Source organism: Theropithecus gelada, chromosome 7b (genome assembly GCF_003255815.1).
Source record: "Theropithecus gelada isolate Dixy chromosome 7b, Tgel_1.0, whole genome shotgun sequence".
NCBI classification, from domain to species: domain Eukaryota; kingdom Metazoa; phylum Chordata; class Mammalia; order Primates; family Cercopithecidae; genus Theropithecus; species Theropithecus gelada.
This window is the reverse complement of record NC_037675.1, coordinates 66,207,038-66,229,065: the sequence shown is the minus strand read 5'-3', so window position 1 is coordinate 66,229,065 and position 22,028 is coordinate 66,207,038. Positions and strand designations below refer to the sequence as shown.

Sequence of the window (22,028 nt, the reverse complement as noted above, 5' to 3'; positions counted from 1 at the left end):
ACACTGAGGTACAGACAGGATAAGTGACTTGCCCAGTGTCCCATCACTAGCAGGTGACAAAGTTAATTCTAGACCCAGATCTTTTAGTTCCTTTTCTATGCAACTATACTGTATCTTACAACAGTCTTGTACTACAGTAAAAAAAAAAAATACATTTTAAAATTGAGAGCCTCAAATAACTAGCCCTGCCCACAAAATGAAAGAATGAAACAGAAAGGACTTTTGATACACAGAAATAAAGGATAGTGAGCATAAACCTCTTCATGGTAAGTTACAAATAACAAGCCATATGCCCAAGCTATCTCGTGTCAATTAGTCAGTATTGGGAGAACCTAAAACCACATGAGAAAGAGCTAGATCAAACAAAACAACAAATACTGGCTGAGGTTTTAATTTCAAGAGCCTAACTAGCCAGACCTGTACATCAGAGAATGATTAGAGAAAAAGGAGGTGCCAGGATAAGCCTACGTTTCCAATTATACCCACGGGTAATTTCTCTTCCTTCTTATTTCTCAGGAAGGGAAGTAAAAAGAGAGCCATGTTTTGCCTAATTCCTAATTTGAACAGAAAAATAAGGATTCTGTGAAACTGGGTTCGAGTGCCCTTTATTAGATCCACAGAATAATTTAGAAAATGATAAAATATCCCAAAACACAGCACAGTGTTGGTTTACCAATAATGAAAGAGAGAGGATCTTACATTTTAAATTTTTGTAACATATAGTCCAAAACAAATAGATAATTATACATTCTGCAATAGATGAGGACATTGGCAGGGCATATAAAATTAGACTCTTGAGCTTCAAATGACTAAGTTGGAAGCATTAGCAAACTCAAGGAAGGGACAATTCAGAGGCTATAATGGGCTTAATGCTGCTATTTAAAGTAATGAAGCATTTTCTCTGCTTTCTGGATTCATTTCACCAAACGATTTCCTCAGCAGGTCAGATATAGATTTGAGGCAAAATGAAGAACATTTTCCAGGAATAAAACAACTGATCCCTACAACAGCTGACTTAACTTTTCTGAATAATAAATCTTCATCTGACATGCCCAGATGCCTCAGAGTGCTGTCACTGATATTCTTAACCTCTTCCTAACCTTCCTGGATCCTTATACTTCACATTTACCAAACATTATTACTGAGAGGGGGTAACTGCACTAGCTGTATGATCTTAAACAAGTTATTTAACTTATTTGTGCCTGAGGTTTTTTTGGCTCTAAAAGTGCTACACTGAAATAAAGAACAGTGAACATAAACCCCTTCATAACTTACAAATAACAAGCCATATCTGGTTATGGCTAAACTATCAATAGCACCTACCTTATGAATTTGTTAATGAGGATTAAATAAGTGCTTAAAAAGGTCTTAGCACATAATAAGTACTTAATAAACCTCAGCTATTATTACTGCTATTCAACAAAGCTTTTCCCTGGTATCTACAATGAACACTACGCTCATTTCTTTTTTGTTATAAGGCCTTAGTTCAGAATTTCCAAATCTCCTAGATATGAAGAAACACTTTTGTTTCTAATGCCTGAACCTTTAAATTTAGGTCTCAGAATGAGCACTAACTGAAGCCACCTCATTGTATCTAGTACTTTATATATGCTTTCTAAAGTATTTTACATCCACTAGTTCATTTAAATCTCCTAACAATACTGCGATGAATGTATAGTATCAGTTTTTATTAGTCCAATTTGATAGAAACAGGACAATAAAGTCCAGAGTAATGCTTCGCTTAATGACTATATTGCTACTAAATGGCAGAGAGGCCTAAATGCCAGAGCTTATCATCTCCTAGCCAGTGCTCATGCAACTATGCAAAGTAAGATATTCTAAGATCCCTTTAGAGCAAATGAAACCATTTTCTCATTTATATTAACTAAAGTCCACACTGTATTCAGATTTCCCTAGTTTCTACCAAATGATCTTTTTTTTTTCCCCCTGGTATATAATCCCATGTAGGATACCATATTACATCTAGCAGTCACGTCTTCTCAGGCTCCTCTTGGCTGTGACCATGTCTCAGATTTTCCTTGTTTTTGATGGCCTTGATAGTTCTGAGGAGTACTGGTTAGGTATTTTGTAGAATGCTCCTCAACTGGAATTTGTGTGATGTTTTTCTCCTGATCAGACTTGGGTTCTGAGTTTTGGGGAGGAGGACCACAGAGGTAAAGTGCCATTCTTATCACATTCTGTATGATGTGATGCTATCAAGGACACATGCTATCAAAAGGGCTTATCATGGATGACGTTAACCTCAAACACCTGGCTGAGCTAGTTTCTGTCAGATTTCTCCACTGTAAAGTTACTCTTTCCCCCCTCTTTCCATATTATACTCTGCAAGGAAGTCACTATGTGGAGCCCACTAAGTGGGGAGTATCTACATAAATTATTTGAAATTCTTCTGCACAAGAGATTTGTTCCCATTCAATCATTTATATTAGTTTGGGCTTGTAAATATTTATTATATAGTTTGGGTTATAATCCAATTCTACTTTGTTTATTTTGTTACTCAAACTGCTCCAGCTCTGGCCTTTTGGAGATCCTTCAGTTCGATCATACTGACATACTCCCAATCACTGTGATTTTTTTTTTTTTTAATTTCAGAACTTCACTTTTCTGTGGCACAAGATACTCTAGGCTCATCTTGTATAGTTCACACCCCAGTTGTAGAATCAGTTGATTTTCCAAGGAGCCCTGGTTCCTTTTATTGGAAACCAAAATCTGGGTACCAGGTATGCTCCCATTCTAGTTGTTTTCTGACCACATAACTGCTAACAAAGATGCTTCACTCTGGCTACACCGATGTGAACTTTGAACTTTAGCAGAAGAGCTCAGCTCTAGAGAACAATGATCTCCTACGTTACTTTTTTTCCTCAAAGAATAAGTAAGTCTAAGCAGAAAAAAAATATGCAAAGAATTTTCAGTGTGAATGAAATAAGACAAACCATCAGGCTTGCTGTATTGTAAACCAACCCAAGTTATAACAGATCTGCAGAAGGATCCTTAGAATAAGAGAGTCATTTGTCGGGGGTCATCAGGGAGAATACTGATAGTATCTTCAGCTTTGCCACATAACAGACACAGCATGGTATACTCCTAGAACAAGATAAAGTGCATAATTACCTTGAGGAACAGGGAAAAGATGCTTTATAACTTACTCTAGTTAAAATGTTCTCTACAAATTATCATGAATATTCTTTCTGTACATTGGATCAATTTCTTCAACATGTATCAGCAATGTCTTAGGCTTATTCTGTATATTCCACAGCCTGTTGTTTATATAAATTGATACATAAACGTCATCTTGGAAATACACGGCTATTTCTCAGAAAGCACATATATTTAGCTTAGTGCTACTATTTAAAGTAATGAAGCAGTTTGAGTGTGGGTCCCTATGGAAAAATTCCTATTCTTATAGCTGTTCCTTTCTAGGATATTTAACACTAACACACAACAGAAATAATTTTTTGAAAGGAGAAAATTCACAAACCGAAAAAGCTATTTTTATCTACTCCAGGAAAATAAACAATTATGTTAAATTCACTAGTATGTCCTGCCTCATTTTCAGATAGCTAGTTGTCTGTGAATTTGATCCATTTAAGAAGTTTGTTTCCTAGGTTTAACAAATGCCCAGACTGATAACAGAGGAGAGTTTGTTTTAGGCAAAAACCCTTAGGGCAAAGTTCTTTTTTTTTTTCTTTTTTCTTTTTTTAGACAGGGTCTCACTGTGTTGCCCAGACTGGAGTGCAGTGGCGCAATGATGGTTCACTGCAGCCTTGACCTCCTGGGCTCAAGTGATCATCCCACCTCAGTCCCCCAAGTAACTGAAATTACATGCACTTGGCAACACACCTGGCTAATTTTTAAATTGTTTGTAGAGATGGGGTCTGTGTTGCCCAGGGTGGCCTCAAACTCCTAGGCTCAAGTGATCCTCCCACCTTGGCTTCCCAAAGTGCCAGGATTACAGGTGTGAGCCACTGCACCCAGCCCAAAGCCCTATTCTTTTCCTTTTTTGAGACGGAGTCTCGCTCTGTCGCCCAGGCTGGAGTGCAGTGGTGCGATCTCCACTCACAGCAAGCTCCGCCTCCCGGGTTCATGCCATTCTCCTGCCTCAGCCTCCCGTGTAGCTGGGACTATAGGCGCCCACCACTGTGCCTGGCTAATTTTTGTATTTTTAGTAGAGACGGGGTTTCACCGTGTTAGCCAGGATGGTCTCGATCTCTTGACCTCGTGATCTGCCCGTCTCGGCCTCCCAAAGTGCTGGGATTACACGCGTGAGCCACCACGCCTGGCCTTCAAAGTCCTATTCTTACAGCTTTCCCTTTCTAGAATATTTAACAGTCATAAACTACAGAGACATATTTCTTTGAAACCTTTCCTTTAAAAGCCTTTTATCTCTGTATGAAAACAAACATCTATGTTAAGTCTTCTCGAATTTCCACACCTGATGCTGAGTTTGCTAGCTGTCTGGAAATTGATCGGTCAAGGCAGTTTGTGTTTCTTGGGTTTAGACAGTCACTAGAGAGGGCCACAGAGGTAAACAATGACTGTGGTACAAAGAAATTGAAGCTGGCAACTGCTTTTTCCATCTTCTACTGGTGAGTTCAGGAGGGGAGCTTAGTTGTGGAAGTGGAAAGATTGCTTTATGAACTAAAAATAAAATAAAAATACATCCTCTTCAAGGTCTTTTACCACTGTCAAATACTTCCACTGCTTTAACCCACCAAGCATTGCTATTTGGATGGTAACCTTTTACAGGAAAAGAAGAAGGAAACAAGTAATAGAGTCAAAAAGAGAAAATGTGTGAGGCTAAACAAATACTTGAGTTTTCAACCAATCTAGGCACTGACAAATTTATACTGAGTGCCTACGTGCTCTGCAATGTGCTGGCAGACACAAAAGAACAAAGTCTGACTTTATAAAATCTGCAGTCTAACTTGGGAGGGGGAAAAAACCTAATATATAATCTGGCAAGATTATTAAATCAGTGAGACTGATCATACCTATAATCTTTATAGGCAGTCTGGAACCCAAATTTCATTGCAAGTCAATTATTTGGAATTCAAAAGCAATTTCCCACAGAATTAATGTCATACATGGCGGTTAGGTTCCCAGGAAAATCCACAAGTCTTTTACATTTATATTGTTCAAGTACCATAGAATCTAACCATATATAGAAGTGCTTCTGTGGGAAAATATGTCTAGAATTCTAACTTGGGATGCCAGGAACAGATCTCCTTGGCTGCCAGGAATATGATGAGATTAGGACACCTTTTATCAAAATCATTCAAGTAGAGAAAATAATTCCCCCAGTCATTCACAGGGACTCTTAAAGGCTCCAACTGGGCAGGGCCTAGGGGAAGAGATTTGGAGGGAAGAGTAGAATGGGTGGAATTACCTCTGAGTAAGACCAGATCTTTTTTTTTTTTTTATTCTGAGGGCCCCTTTACTCTTTTCCTCTATTAGTCCCTGTTAATTCTGACTCCAAGTCTTCTCTTTCCCTGGCCCACAGAGGAATAGAAAGCAGTCTCATAGTTTCTGTCTTGTTTCTTGAAGTAAACATCTCATAGTTTCTGTCTTGTTTCTTGAAGTAAACACACAGAACATTTTGGTCGGGGGGCAGCGGGGGGCCTTTTGCTGGGGGAATTTTTTTTTAAAAATAAAGGATACCTATAATAATTTACGATATATTTTCCATGTAAATTCTGTCTCTCTGTCGCCACTTTTCCCCTAGTCTTGTCACCAGAAAATCCTACTTTGTTCAATAATGGCATTACAGTTGTTTTAAAAATAGAATACTTATCTTTCAGAGAGGCTAATGAAATAGTTAAAGAGGTAGTGATATGTTTGGAATTTGCTTTGAAATAATCCTGTGGGGGGATGTGAGAAAGGTGAAGTACAAATAAAGCAACTTGAAGATGGGTAGTGTACATTAGTACACTGTTCTGCCTACTTTGGACTATGTTTAAATCTCCTATAAGATGTTTAATATAATACAACAACGATGGCTGGGAATCCCACCTTGAACTTGAACTACTGCCAGGATAGGATGAGGGGCTGGGGTAGGGTGGGGACAAGGATAGTAAGTAATGGCAGCTGAGAATAGAGGTTTCTTGTGGCCATTAGGCTGAGGTAGAAGTTCCCAAGTGGCTATTCACTAGAGTCAGGGCCTGACATAGGTACAAGAAAAGTTCAGAAAAGGGAGAAGATGTACAGGCTTGAAGAGCAAAGAGGAGACTGAATTTGAGTTCAGCTAGAAAGAGGTAAGATTTAGTTGACTTGAAGGTAGAGAGAGGGACAATTCAAATCAAGGAAAAGGCATGAATATGGACAGTAATAAGGAAAACAGCATGTGCATCGCTTACGGAGTAAAAGGGAAAGGAAGCTGCATCTGGTTTGTCAGCAGGGGAGTGGAGGATGACATGTTTAAGAAGATTAACTTGATGGCAGTGTGCAGAACTGCAGTTTGGGAAATGTGCAGTAATTCAGGCTTCATTGGGTATGGTCCTTGACATGAGGTATGATGTTAGAGTCAGAGAAAAAGCAAGAAAAACAAAGAAAACAAAGAGGGGATGAGAGGTGTAGGCATGAAGGCTAGAGAAGGAAATGTGAAAGGTATCTAACAGGTCTCTACTAAGACTGAGTACATGTGTGTTCACTACATGAGAGAACATAAAGAAGGTTCCAGACCACAGACCAAAAGCTCAGGAGTATCACTTAGAGAAAACAGGAAAGAAAAATGAGAGAAAACCCAAAGGAGCAGTTAGAATGATTTAAAAAGGAAAGAAGTAAAGCACTATGAACCTCAAGGGCAGAAATGCTACAAAAAGACAACAATGGTTAATAAAACTAGACGCAGAAGCCATGTAAGAGAGAAAAGAACTAAGGCAAAGTCACAGGATGTGGTTAGATTATAGCAAACCTATGAGAGAACAGTTTTAGTACAGTGAAAATGAAAACCAGTTTGTAGGTAGTTAAGAGGAGCATATGGAAATAAAGAAAATAGGGTAAAGACCTATTCAAGTGGCCGGGCAATGGCTCCCACCTGTAATCCCAGCACTTTGGGAGGCTGAGGCAGGAGGACTGCTTGACCCCAGGGATTCAAGACCAGCTTGGGCAACAAAGTGATACCTCATCTCTACAGAAAAAAATTTTAAAAATAGCCACTCACAGTGGCTAGTGCCTGTAGTCTCAGCTACTCGAGGAGTTGAGGCAGAAGGATCGCTTGAACCCGGGAGGTCAAGGCTGCCGTGAGCTGTGATTATACCACTGCACTTCATCTTGGGTGGCAGAGTGAGACCTTGTTGCAACAAACAAATACCCTATTCAAATAAAGAAGCAAGAGGAAGAAGAAATGATTACAGGATGAATCAAAGTACACTAGAGAGAGAGACGATAACATGAGATTCCTGAGGAAATGCAGTGGGGTAGCATTAGAGAGGAGTAAATAAAAATCTTCCTCTCTAACAGGAGAGAAGGAAGAGTCTAAAGTTGGGACAATGCTAAGTATGGTGTACATACGAAAGAGTAGCGGGAAATAAAAGAAGGGAAGCTGGGCCAGTCCAGTGAGAACCTTGAAATGAGGAGCTTTGATATTGTACTGTAGCTAAAAGTGCGCTATGGGAAGGCCAGTGAGGTCACCCAAAAGTATCATTTATTTTTACTTTTTAGTAGAGACAGCGTCTCACTATGTTGCCCAGATTGTACTCAAACACTTGGCCTCAAGAGATTCTCCTGCCTCAGCCTCTTGAGTATCTCAAACTGTAGGCACACACCACCGTGCCCAGCTTTGAAAACATCATTTTAAGAAAATTAATCTGATGGTAGAGTATGGAATATGAGTTGGGCGGTGGGTGGGGAAGTAGATGTTGGGGAGGAGTAGACTGGGAGTAGAGAGTCTAGTTTTAGAATCATTTTCACTACCATTTCATAGTTTCTCACATCGTGACAAGCCACCTTCCTTTACCTTCTTCTTGTCCCAGAGTAATTTCTAGGGCAGCTTTGAAAATGGCTGCATTCAGCCATAAAGGAAAAATCAGCTAGACTTTGGTCTAGCTAATTTACAATGGCTTGGTTAGGACATAAACAGGCAACCTCAATACTCATTCGGGAGCTGTACATAACTCATGTGAGTTTCAGGAGCTTCTTGAAAATAGCTATAAGCACTCCTTTCCTCCCATAAAAGAACAGAACTGTTTCTTTAAGCCCAGGAGGTGCTCATCCCCCTATGTAGCCACTACTTATTCACTAAGATGTCAATTTTGCCCTAAGTTACACATATCATATAAATATTTCCTGAGGCCTAATTTTTGGATGCTGAAGAAATATAGTCAAGATGTTATTTTAGATTAACCACAACACATCAGACCAGACTCTGATAGGTGACTAAGCAGTTTCTTCCATGCTAAAATAAGGAATAAGAGGGGTTTTACTATCTTATGATTCTTCTATGGAAGACTATTATTATTTTCCTAATTAAGAACTATCCAAATGTGAAGGGAATTGAAAAAATTCTCTTGGCTGTTAAAAGCCCTAGCCTGATATTTATATCCTATGGACAAATACGTAGTTCACACAAAATAAGTAACTCAACTTGAAGGCTTGAAAACAGGCAGTGAGGGACAGAGGCAGGTTTCAGTTTGTCCCTGGCTCTCCCACACTGCTCAGCTTTTCTTTCTGATCATCAGACCTGTGAATCTTCAGCAACTTCAGGCCTATACCAACCTTCCAGAGAATTCTTCACATGCTCTCACAATTGTGTAAGGATTAATCCTTATGACAAATCTCTTAATCTCCAGCTTCACAGTGGTTCAGTATTTCTCCTCCAACTTTGATACACACAGCTTGTAATTTTACTTAATAATATTATAATGTCTTACCACAGATGAGACTGCAGAGTTGTTCAACTCTACATGCCAACTTGGGAAAACAAAGATAACCTCCTTATCACAATTTCCATGCTGGGCAAGTATGGTGGCAGTGGACAGGCCACCACTTAAAAGCCCACAACTGCGCAGTCACATAACTGGGCAGAAAAAAAGAAGCACAATGGTAACCTCAGAAGAAGCCAGAATGTGCTACTATTATAAACAAAAATGACAGGGCTGAGATATCATTTGTAAACTACACATTTTGATTTGTGACTCTCGTGAAGTCAGGTTTGCACAAATGCACCCACATCTAAAGTCTCTCTCTCAACTTGCACAGATATAAGAAAGGCATGGGGCTGGGCACAGTGTGGCTCATGCCTGTAATTCCAATACTTTGGAGGCCGAGGTGGGAGGATTGCTTGAGCCCAGGAGTTCAAGACCAGCCTGGGCAACATAGCAAGACACCATCTCAAAACAAACAAACAAACAAACAAACAAAAACCATAGTCTCCTTTAATATATGCTAACACTTTGCACTTCACTTATGAAAACTGTGTTTAGATTCTCAAGGGCACTTTTGTTATTGCCCTAACCTCCCCACAACACACCCATATTTATATTTACCTGAAATTCATCCATGATACTGAATGTATACTCATGTCTGGCTATTACATGATGACAATTCTTACACAAATCTGCTAAAACAAAGAAAGACTTATGTAATTGTCTTAGAGAGTTTCTTAAAATTTCTATTAAAATTTCTATTCTCAGCATATTATTTAAAGAGAATCTTAAGTCTTTCATAGTTAACACAAGAGGAAATCCATTATAATATCTACCTTGATTTTTAAAAAATTCAGAATATGCCACATAGCAACACTACATAATTAGGAGTCTGAGCTCAGAGACTTAATATGCTTTTACTAATTGCCACCAAGGTTCTTTAAGAGAATCAGTTAAAAGATATTTAAGTGTATTTTTAAACTAGCTAGATCAATTTTTTTTTTTTTGAGGCTGAGTCTTACTGTGCTGCCCAGGCCGGAGTGTAGTGGCACGATCATGCCTCACTGCAGTTTCAACCTCCCAATCTCAAGTTATCCTCCCAAATCAGCCTCCTGAGTAGCTGGGAGAATAACCTGAGCCCGAGAGGGGCTCAAGACATGCGCCAATACACTCAGCTAATTTTTTTGAGTTTTTGTAGATGTGAGTTCTCACTATGTTGACCAGGCTGGTCTTGAACCCCTGGGCTCAAGTGATCCTCCCTCCTGAGCCTCCCAAAGTGCCAGGATTATAGGCGTGAGCCACCACGCCCATCCCAGCTGTACCTATTTAACTATGTAAAAGCTTTCATTATCATGAATAATATAAACTGTGCTACTATATCCAATCATAAATAAAAACCAAAGCTGGGCATTCAAGTGAATTTAATGGTAACAAAATAATCTAGTAAAAACAATGATTTATTGAGTGCTTACTATTTTAAATATTTAATCTTCTAAAAAACTCAATAAGGTAGATACTATCATTACCACCTTTTTAGAGATAAGCAAACAAAGGCATACTTCAGTTAAGTAACTAGGAAGAGGACTGAGCCAGGATGTAGTGGAACTAGAATTCAAACCCAAACAGCCTAGCTCCAGGGCCCTTGCTCTTAAACCACTATGCCCTATTGCCTGGAATGAAATATAGCTTAAAGAAAACATACGCTAAAAAGAAAGAAAAAGATTCTTCTAGCTTAGAACATTTATTATTATCTGACTCCATTCTAAAGGCTTGGTGTCTTTCAAACTCCTCTGTCAAAATACCATTAACTGTACATTTATTCCTCATGTGTTCAGACGGTACCCAAGAACCAGGAGACAAGCAAAAAGGGAATGTGAACAGTTAAATACTTCTCACAATATCTGGGCACTGACGTATACATATATTTAACTTACAGAAATCCTTAGTGCTAACCTCAGAATTAATTTTTTTTATACACAGTTTATTTGGTTTCCCAATATTGAGGACGAGGAGAAGGATATGAAGGCAGCTTATTATTTAGCTGCAAAAGTAAGGAACAACAGACTGACAGTGACACTGGAGGAAAAAAAGCTAGACATTCTGAGCAGAAACAAGACTAAAAAAAACACTGCATTCCGGAAGTCATTTAGTATAGGGACAAGTAGCCCTAAATACTTTAATAGCTGTTGGAGGATATCATGGTATTATACTGTAGCAGAAAGTGAAAACTCACATGGATGACCCTAAGGTCACAATAATAACAATTAATAAAAAATATATCTTGTTAAGGCAGCATAAAGCTTTTAAAAGTATGTCCCTAAAAAATAATTTGATAAACAAAAAAAATTCAGTGTCTGAATCATAAGCTCTAGTTATCTGCAACAGTCATTTACATAGACTCTTTGATGATCCCAGATAAATGAGGTGTTAATGACATTTTCCTCTTAAAAACCTAACTTGTAATTATGTGCACGATACAATAAAGAAATAGGCCTCAGAATATTTTGCGTAACATATCAACTTCCAAAAGCTGACACCTGCTAACACACTTAGGTTAAAAAAATAAAGAAAAGTCTACTTACGATCATAGGTAACTATTTCTTCTCCATCTTCTTCTTTCAAGGATTTGTTTGTGATCAGCATAAAATCCCGCTTACTACACACTGCACAGCCTGTAAAGTTCAGCAAAAAAGATCCATTCTCCAGGCAGGTGTTACCCTAAAATATCAGAAACAGGAATTTAATTTCTTTACATTTCAAAATCTTTAGTGAGATGATTAATAGACTTGAAATCTCTAAAGGCAAAACAAAACGAAAAAATGGACAGCATTTCCTTCTAGGTCATATACCAAATAATTTTTGAAATTACCAGCTTTCCTAAAGAATGTTACTCATGTTAAAAAAAAAAAAAAAAAAAAAGGCAACTAAAGCACAGTGTTAGACCCTTAAGTCTCTGAGGACTGCCATATGTTGAAAAGGGAGGACAAACTGCAAATAGATATCTGGAAACATCTTAAGGAAACCTTAATATAAAATAAGAAAATAGAAAATTAGAAAAATTTAATAGCCAACAATATTAAACGAGGCATACCAAAACTAGAATTAAATTCAATCAAAACAGAAACTGAGTCAATGATAAAGATGATCTTACATACTATGATGTTTAGTTGTTTGTTCAAATAGTTTTGATCCTTGATCATAATACAAAACGAACAAACAAAAGTAAACTCCCAGCTCTATAGATGTCAGTCCTTAAGAATACACGTGACTGAGGAACAGAAGCTTAAGTTCTTCATTTCGTAAGACTGACACATCTGCATTTAAGAGAGAACGGGTTTTACATCTTTACTAAGAAACTATACAAATTTTCAAAAAAAGTTTTTAAAAAAGAAATTCTAAATAACTTATGCTCCTGGCTCAAGGGAAGACTTTTTTTTTTTTTTTTTTTTTTTTTTGGTAATTTAGATGGGGTCTTGCTATGTTGCCCAGGCTGGTCTGAAACTCCTGGGCTCAAACGATCTTCCCACCTCAGCCTCTCAAGTATTGGGATTACAGTTGTGAACCACCGTCCGCAACCCAAAGCAAGTCTTTGCTAAAGGCTTACTAATACTTGTTAAGAATTAAAAGTCACTTTATAAATAATCTAGTCCAATCCCATTTCTCAGCAACAAACGTTAAGAGTATTTTTAAGTAATGTAACAAAAAATCACTCAAATCAACGTTTCTCCAGTGCATCTGTATGTCTGGTATTGTGCAAAGCACAATAGAGGATTCAAAGATGAGCCAAATACGTTCCTATCTTCAAGGAATTTTAAGAAGCATCAGCAAAATTAAGATTCACCATAAATAATGCCACTAGGAAGTCTTTCTGGATTCCAAGCACCAGAATTAATCTCTCCCTTCTATGTATTGAGGAATGTCTCCCTTCCGTGTATTGAGGAAGAGATGAACTCTGGTGGGAGAATTAATCTCTCCCTTCTATACATGGAGGAATCTCCCCCTTCTATGTATGAGTTAGAGATTAACTCTGGTGGGAAAAATCAAGACATTACTACACAGTTTAGAGTTATTAAATCATAGGTGCACTGCCTTAACTACTAAAAGGGAAAAGGGCCTTAGGATTAAAGTATACATTTCCAGTTATTAAGAGCGAATGGTTTGATTTTTTTTTTAAATAAAATCTACAGAAGTACAATTTACATACAATAAAATTCACACACTTTAAGGGTACACATAGGTTAATGACTTTTAACCAATGTATATACCCATGTAACCACTACCCTAGTGAAGGTATAAAACATTTCTATCCACCCAAAAAGTTCCTTTGTGCTTTTCAGTCTATCTCTAACCTCCATCCCACCCCAGACACCCACTGATCTGATTTCTATTTCCACAGTCTTGCACGTTCTAGAATTTTATATAAACAGAATCAGTATACTCCTGCATCCAATTTCCCTTGCTCGATATAATGCCTATGTTCATCATCCCTGTTGTTCTAGGTACTGGTAGTTTGTTGCTTTTCATTGCCAAATAGTATCCCCTGTAGGATTCAGCTCTTGGTAGACATTTGGGTTGTTTCCATTCGGGGCTATTATGAATAAAGCAGCTATGGAGATTCATGTGCAAGTCTTGGATGGACATATGTCTTCCCTTCCCTTGGGTAAATATGTAGAAGTGGAATTGCTAATATGGTAAAAATATGGTATATTTAACTTCACAAGAAACTGCCACATGGTTTTCCAGTTTACATTCTTGCCAGCAACGTGTGGTTCCAGTTGCTCTATATCTACATTAATACTAGGTATTGCTTTTTATTTTAGCCTTTCCAGTGATGTAAAGTGGTATCTCACTGTAGTTTCAACTTTTGTTTCCTTGATGGCTAATGATGTTGAGTATCTTTTCATGGTGCTTATTCATGTATCTTCTTTTATGGAGTGTCTATTCAAGTCTTTTGCCCATTTTCAAAAAGTTAGGTTGTTTATTTTGAGTTATAAGCGTCCTTTATATATCTTAGACACAAGTTTTTTTCCCAAATATATTTTCTCCATCACTGATTTGCTTTTAATGGTTTCTTCTGATGATCAAACAAGTTTTGATTTTCATAAAGTCCAATTTATCATTTTTTCTTTTATAATTTCTCTTCTACTTTTCTTCTTTTCTACTAAGACATCTCTGCTTACCCCAGGGTTGCAAAAAGTTTCTTATGTTTTTTTCTAGAAGTTTTACAGTTTTAGTTTATAGGTTTAGGTTTATAATCCATTTTGAAATAATTTTATATATGAGGTAACGATCAAGGTTTATTTAGTTCCATATGGATTTCCAGTTGTTTTGGCAAGATTTGTTGAAGACTATCTTTTCCCCCACTGAATTACAATGGTGCTTTTGTAGAAAAAAGTCAATGACCACATATATGTGGGTCTGCTTTGACTATTCTGTTCCCTTGATATATATATCTACCTTCCCACTAATATCAAACTCTCTTGATTACTACAGTTTTATAGTAAGTCTTTAAATCAGGTAGTTTACATCCTATAAACTGGCTATTCTTGGTTCTTTTCAGTTTCATGTAAATTTTAACATCAGTTTACACACTTTACAAAAAAGTCTACTGGAGTTTGAATTGGGATTCCCTTGAATCTATAAAAGCTGACTGCCAAGGACTCCAAAAAATTAAGGAAAGCAAAACAGTTTTTAAAAAGATCCAAATGTCAATTTCAAATAAATATAACTCTGAACTGGACTGCATCCAGACACAGGTTCCTTGCACAATGTGGCCTAGCCTCTGTAATCTGACCGTGTAAGTAGGCAGAATGTGACTCTAAGGAAACACTGAAGGAGGAGAAGTATCTATGTATCTGTTCTCTGGGAAGTAAATGCTTCAAATGGCAAAATACAAGTACAGTATATAAGAAGCGGATGGGACTTTCTTTAAGAGCCCTGGTCATTTGAAAGCAGCAAGAGTAACCTTCATCAGTGAGGCGTAGCTCTTTTACTAGGTAAGGCAAGACTACTAACATCCAAATTTGGGAAAGTAAACTAAAGCACACATTATTCAGGTAAGGTTTTCTGGCTCCCATAACAGGTGGAAAAAGAATGCAATTCAAATCAATTCCACAATAATAACAGTAGACCATAACAACTTCAAGAAGAAAGGGAAAAAAGTCGACATGTTAAGTACCCTTAGAAAATTTGATTCAGATAAATCCTGGTTAAGGATTTGTAAAGGTATACAAGTGTGCAAGAAGAAATGGCTGAAAACTATGAGGATAATTAATGTGAGAGTATGTTATAAAATCTTACGAGAAAGCTCTAATTATTCTGATAAAGACTGGATTAATTTTTTTCCAGCAAATTATTTCAGATGATACAAGTTACAGGTAGAGAATAAGTAATAGTTAATTATTTATCTTTGATTACATAAAGTTGTTTGGAGTTCTGCTAATGTATATATTTTGCCAGGGAATGTTTAAAAATGGAAAATATGGTTTTTATTAAAGAACCAACTTTTTATTTCATTGATTTTCTCTATTGTATTCTCTCAGTATTTTCTACTCTGATCCTTATTATTTTCTTCCTTCTGCTTGCTTTGGGTTCAGTCTGCTCTTTTTTTCCATTGTCTTTTTCTTTCCTTTTCTTTTTTTTTTTTTGAGGCAGGGTCTCACTCTGTCACCCAGGCTGGAGTGTTGTGGCACAATCTCGGCTCACTGCAACCTCTGCCTCCTGGGTTCAAGTGATTGTCTCACCTCAGCCTCCCAAGTAGCTGGGATTACAGGTGCACAAAACCATGCCAAGCTAATTTTTGCATTGTTTGGTAGAGACCGGGTTTCACCATATTGGCCAGGCTGGTCTCAAACTCTTGACCTCAAGTGATCTGCAAGCCTCGGCCTCTGAAAGTCCTGGGATTACAGGCGTGAGCCACCATACCCAGTCCGTTTTTCCATTGGCTTAAGTGGAAAGTTAGGTAATTGATTGAAGAGTATACTTTTTAAATACAGGCACATATAACTATAAATTTTAAGATGCAGAGTAACATTTTACAACTGTTTTGCTAATTATATATTATTCAGCATTTAATTAAATCTGGTTTAATGTTATCTACTAAGCAACAACTTGAGTATATGAAATTTGGCAGCTTAGTTTTAAACGACAAATATAAAACATGTAATTTTAAACTTAAACGTATCACTAACGCTGATTTTTCCCCACTGATTAATAATGTATTTCTGTATTCCTGTTGCATTACTAACAAAATTTAAAGCTGAAATTAAAATATATGAAGTTTCATTTCCAGTTTGATATGAAAAATATTTTATTACAATTTTGTGCCTGTTCAGTAATTTTAGAAAATGTAGTAGAGTTTAGTTCCGACCGGTTTGCTAAATGCTTTCCTGAAGGAAAAAAAAATGTGGTTCGCAGTTGAGTTAAAAAACATTTGGGTTCAAAACATTAGTATGGTTCATTTCCAACTTGACTCATGTTTGAATTCAAATTCTCAGTGTTAACATTATAAGCAAGTAGGCCACAGCCCCATTAAGAATTCAGTACTGTATATTCCTAGTCTGTAAAAATAAATGACAAAACTCCAAACAACTTTATGTAATCAAAGATAAATAATTAACTATTACTTACTCATTCTACACTTAGAGCTTCCCAACAAATGATTTTTTTTTTGTTGTTTTAAGTAGACAGGGTTTTGCTCTGTTGCCCAGGCCTGAGTGCAGTGGTGTGATCTTAGCTCACTGGAGCCTCGAACTCCTGGGTTGAGGGAATCCTCCTGCCTTAGCCTCTTCCCAAGTAGGTGGAACTATAGACACACACCACCACGCCTGGCTAATGTTTTTTAATTTTTATTTTTAGTAAGGATGGGGTCTCACTATGTTGCCCAGGCTGGTCTCAAACTCCTGGTTCAAGCCATCCTTGTGCCTTGGCTTCCCAAAGTGTTAGGATTATGGGCATGAGCCACCAGGCCCGGCCCACCATCTTATTACCCTTCCTTTTGCTAAGCTTCTGCAAAGCTGAGCAAAAGCAGTGGGCTTCTGCTCCTACTGCACTTAAAAATAGGTCATGACTTCAAAGAACCCCAGAGTTGGAAGGATCCTTGACATTCCAAATGGTCAGTTAGTCTCTACTGAACAATAGGAAGAGAGCTTAATTCCTTTAAGAGTTACTCATTCCATTTTGAAATGTCAGAATGTTCTTTATTCTGATTCAAAGTCTAAGACCCATAACATCCACCCACGAATTATTTCTAAATCTGCCTTCTAAAATTCCAAAGAAAAGTTTAATTCTTCTTCATGACAGTCTTTTAATTATTTTAGAACAGAATAAAATCAGAGAAAAGTGCCTTTGAAAGGCACTCTCCTGGTTTTCCAATCACCTCAATCCCTTTTTCTACTATTCTTCCTTATACTTTCTTTATTTTCATTTCTGAAGTTAATTTAGTCTTTGGAGCTCAGTCCTTGATTCTCTAAATTTTTTTCTTTAGAGAACAAATCCTATTTTGTTGACTGACTCGTCTATCTATGTAGCTGTACCCAAACTGCAGTCTTATATATTCACTTGACCCTTCAGATATTCTCAGCCTCAGGTGAAGCATGATATTAATAACAATTTGACCATTTGTCCCCAATTTTTTTTCTTCTTCCCATATGCCTCCAATTTCTGTAATGATACTTCCAACATCCCAGTTGCCTAGACTGAAAACCCTGAGATCATGTGATCATGTACAGGTCTCCCCTTATTCTCTTCTACATTAAACTGGTTGAATCTTGTTCTTTTTTTTTTTTTCTTTTTAACAGGGTCTCGCTCTATTGCCCAGGTTGGAGTGCAGTGGCATGATCATGGCTCACTGCAACCTCCTGCCTCAGCCTCCAAGTAGCTAGGACTACAGGTGCATGCCACCATGCCTGGCTAATACTTGTGGGGGGTTTTTTTTTGTGTGTTTTTTTTTTTGGAGACAGAGTTTTGCTCTTGTCGCCCAGGGTGGAGTGCAGTGGCGTGATCTCGGCTCACTGCAACCTCTGCCTCCCGGGTTCAAGTGATTCTCCTGTCTCAACCTCCCAAGTAGCTGAGATTACAGGTGTGTGCCACCACACCCAGTTAATTTTCATATTTTTAGTAGAGACAGGGTTTCGCCATGTTGGCCAAGCTGGTCTCGAACTCCTGACCTCAGGTGATCTGCCGGCCCTGGCCTTCCAAAGTACTGGGATTACAGGCATGAGCCAATGTGCCCGGCCTATTTGTATTTTTTTGTAGAGACAGGGTTTTGCCATGTTTGAGACTGGTCCCAAAGTCCTGGGCTCAAGCGGTCCACCTGCCTTGGCCTTCCAAAGTACTGGGATTATAGGTGTGAGCACTGCGCCCGGCCTAATTCTTTCTTTGAAATAAGGTCTTCATTATCTCATGCCTACACTACTGTTGCCATGGCTCCTGAAACGCTCTGTGGAGTTCTCTCTTTACACACCCTCTATTCCACCATTTCAACATTCAGCCAGAAGATTCATTTTCCTAAATAACAGATTTCAGAATCATTTCTCTACTAAAATTTTGATGGTTGCCCAATGCCTAACATGTAAACTCTAAACTTCTCAATATGACTTTTAAGTTTTACAATAACTGCACTCTTAAGAATCCAACCTACTCTCTTTAATATTCTCTACTATGGTCTTATAATATCCCATGTTTATTACCGGTTTCATAAAAATCTTTTTAAACTTTAAAAAAACCAAAGAGTACACTGTAAAGTACATGAAACATAAATGTAGAGAATAAGAAATAATTATAAAGTGAACATCTATAGAACCACCACCCAAATCAAGAAATAAAACACTGCTTGTACCCCGGAAGACTTTTTCTCATGTGACCCTTCTTGATCACACCCTAATCCCTTAGGAGTAACCACTATCTCGACTTAACAGTAATTGTGCGCTTTCCTTACGGTTTTACCACCCAGGTACATCCTTAAATAATATATTTTGGTTTGCCTCTTTTTGAATTATACTTTATGTGTTCTTTCATCAACACTATTTGTAAGACTTCAGGTTGCTGGTAATTCTAGTTTGGTTTCATGACTATAATTCAGGATTTCTCAACCTCCGCACTATATTGACATTGGGAGTGACACTTTGTTGTAGTGGCTGTCCCATGTATTGCAGGATGTTAAGGGGCATCCCTCGCACCACCCATTAGAAGTCAGTAGTACTTCACCTTTTGACAACCAAAAAATGTCTCCGGATATTGCCAAATGTCTAACAGGCAAAAATCACTCCTGGTAGAGAACTACTGCTCTAATTCATTCATTTCCATTCCTCATTCATTAATGGTGTTCCATTCTAATGAATATATCACAGTTACTTTTCCAATCTACTACAAAAATAATGCTGTTATGAACACTCTTATTTATAGGTCTTCAGAAGCATATACACATGCATTTTTCTAGAATGGGAATTGCTGGGTCATTTCTGTGTTTTATAAGGCTCACCCGTTTTTTCTTTTTCTTTTTTTTTTTTTGATTTTTTTTTTTTTTTGAGACGGAGTCTTGCTCTGTCACCCAGGCTGGAGTGCAGTGGCCAGATCTCGGCTCACTGCAAGCTCCGCCTCCCGGGTTCACGCCATTCTCCCGCCTCAGCCTCCCGAGTAGCTGGGACTACAGGCACCCGCCACCTCGCCCGGCTAGTTTTTTTGTAATTTTTAGTAGAGACGGGGTTTCACCGTGTTCGCCAGGATGGTCTTGATCTCCTGACCTTGTGATCCGCCCGTCTCGGCCTCCCAAAGTGCTGGGATTACAGGCTTGAGCCACCGCGCCCGGCCTCACCCGTTTTTTCAAAGTAGTTGTACCATGAGAATTCATACTGCTATACAAGCTACTCAAAAACCTAAGCATTACCCATAAAATACTAAGACATAAGCAACTACAGAGATTTTCTCCCTCCCAACCAATGCACAAATTCCATTCCTGTAATTTTCCCCCATCCTCCAGCTCCTCACCTTCTTTTCTACCCTAATTACAACTGCCCTTCAAGCCTCAGATGATGTCCACCTTTTCTCAGGGGAGAACAGCACTATCTCCTATTGCCCTCCTCTTTCCCTAAACTTGAATAGCATTTCTGAACTGAGGTACTCATTTTTGTTAGTCACATACTTCCCAAAACTGTAAGCTGTTAGGCAGCACCAAAGCTGCCTTTTAATTTCTTCTCTGAAATAAAGAATCCAGCTGGGCGCGGTGGCTCATGCCATTAATCCCAGCATTTTCGGAGGCCAAGGCGGGAGGATAGTTTGATCCCAGGAATCTGAGACCAGCCTGGGCAACAGTGGGACCCTGTCTCAAAGAGAGGAGAAATAATTCCTTTCTGGCCTAGCAAAGTAATCTAACTACACATATATAAATGTTCAACAAGGATGCCTTGAATAAATGAGAACAGACAAGCTTTGAACCTGAAAGTCACTGAGATTTAAAAGGTAGTAACAGTCAGGAAACCTAAATTCTACTCCTGGCTCTCATCCAGAATGTAAACTTCAGCAAGTGATTTCCCCTCTCTGGGCACTGGTTTCTTCATCCGCAAAAGTGTTAGAACACATGACCTCAGAGGTCCCCTCCAGCGCTAGAATTCGGTAAGAAAATTGAACTTCATCAAATCGAGCTTGAGGATACCGGTAGTGGGGGTGAGGGAGTCCCTCGGTTGTCGACCGGGTTTGTGGCGGTGCTGGCGTTCCTCTGTTGCTCCCTGGAGCTCAAGAGAACGGCCACGACAGCTGAGGTCAGCCGCCAGGGCGGGGACCAGAGGCGCTGACCGCCACAGGCCATCCCCCGTGTGCCTAAATACCGCTACCGGGTCACCGGGACGGGCAGTGCGGCCAAGTCCGCCCCGCGAACGGCCTCTCTGGGAAGGCCAGCCTGGGGTGTGAGACACCTCGGGGGCCGGCCGCGGGCCAAGGGAGCGCCCAGTCGCTCACCCGGTTGGGATATTCCTTCTCCACACAGTCGCCACACATCGCGACGAGGTCAACATGGAATGCCCTCCAACACTTCCGGGAAGACGAAACCTCGCGAGAGCTGAGATATGGTTGCCGCATGCGCCCAACTACTCGACTACTGGATATTCCGTCTCGGGAACCGAGCCGAAGCCTCTGCCCCTTAGCAACTGTTGTCAAGGCAGGGCACAGTCTCCTTGGCACCTTGCGTCGGCAAAGGGTGGGGCTTCAGAACTCCTTCCGAGAAAGAGGAAGAAATCGTGTGCACTGACAGATGTGACGGGAAGGGAAGGTGGATCTTGGGCTGAGCGAAGTTCTCACAGACACCTTCCTGAGCTTAGGCTGATAAGAAAGGAAAATCACAAGACACAAGAAAGGGAATTATTTCTCGCTACCACATATACAAATCTGAAATGTTAATAAATACCTTTCTGTACCATTTCTTAAGGCAATGAGAATGAATAAGAGACTAGATAGATCTCAGCAGGTGAATAAACAGTAACTGAAGTGTTTGGGAAGAGACACCCAGAGTGCTGCAGAAAATCTCCTCAAAGAACACTTAAAATATTAGTCATAATTGGCCATTCCGAAGTCCTCTGGAGGACATAGCAACGGGGACCGTATTTCTATCTCTCTCAGGTGTCACAGAAGCACCTCAGTGGCGGGCAAGGACTAGTTAAATAGACAAATGACCAGGTCAGTTGTTCCTGCCTCATTTCCCAATCCTGTGGATCTCAAAATGCTTGTGATTGGCGCCCCGCCTCATCCTTTCTCTCTGTGTTGAAAGCATCTTATTTATTCGCAACGATCTAATTAACTTGCATACGAATCTCCGAAGTTTGTCTTTGCTTCTGAACAATGTGTCTTCATCACACTCCTCTACTCCAATGGGAACATCAACATCCTCCCTCAGCCCTGCTTTATTGCTGTCATGTCAGTGAAGAAAGATTGGGGAGCATGGGAGACTCTGGGATCCAGATTCCTTAAAGAAGAGATTAATAACCATTTCAAAGCACACTAGTTTAACTGGGCTTGCTAATATGGGAATTATTTTTCCACAGAAGCACTGAAATTGTAATCTTTAGTATTTCAACTTCTGGTAAGTACCTGCAACAGTTACTAAAAATCACAGGTGTGCTAAGAAACACTGCATGAACTACAGCCATCAGAGTTTAC

At 39.0% G+C, this 22,028-nt stretch overlaps 1 protein-coding gene across 4 annotated transcripts in view; it reads right to left on the bottom strand.

Annotated features, from left to right (window-relative positions):
- The window catches only part of CHURC1 (churchill domain containing 1), a 28,641-nt gene extending 7,639 nt beyond the window's left edge, over positions 1-21,002 (bottom strand). Inside the window, exons 1-4 of one of the 4 annotated variants that reach the window (XM_025392273.1) lie at positions 20,835-21,002; positions 11,465-11,600; positions 9,504-9,574; positions 589-3,105 (exon numbers count right to left, since the gene is read on the bottom strand). In XM_025392273.1, the coding sequence (XP_025248058.1) occupies positions 3,013-3,105; positions 9,504-9,574; positions 11,465-11,600; positions 20,835-20,954 (420 nt within the window). In that variant the 5' untranslated portion in view covers positions 20,955-21,002 and the 3' untranslated portion in view covers positions 589-3,012. Of the gene's footprint in view, positions 1-588; positions 3,106-9,503; positions 9,578-11,464; positions 11,601-20,834 lie in introns of those variants that run through there. The other 3 variants (XM_025392272.1, XM_025392274.1, XM_025392275.1) reach the window with 3 other exon arrangements.
- Positions 21,003-22,028: the final 1,026 nt, after the last annotated feature.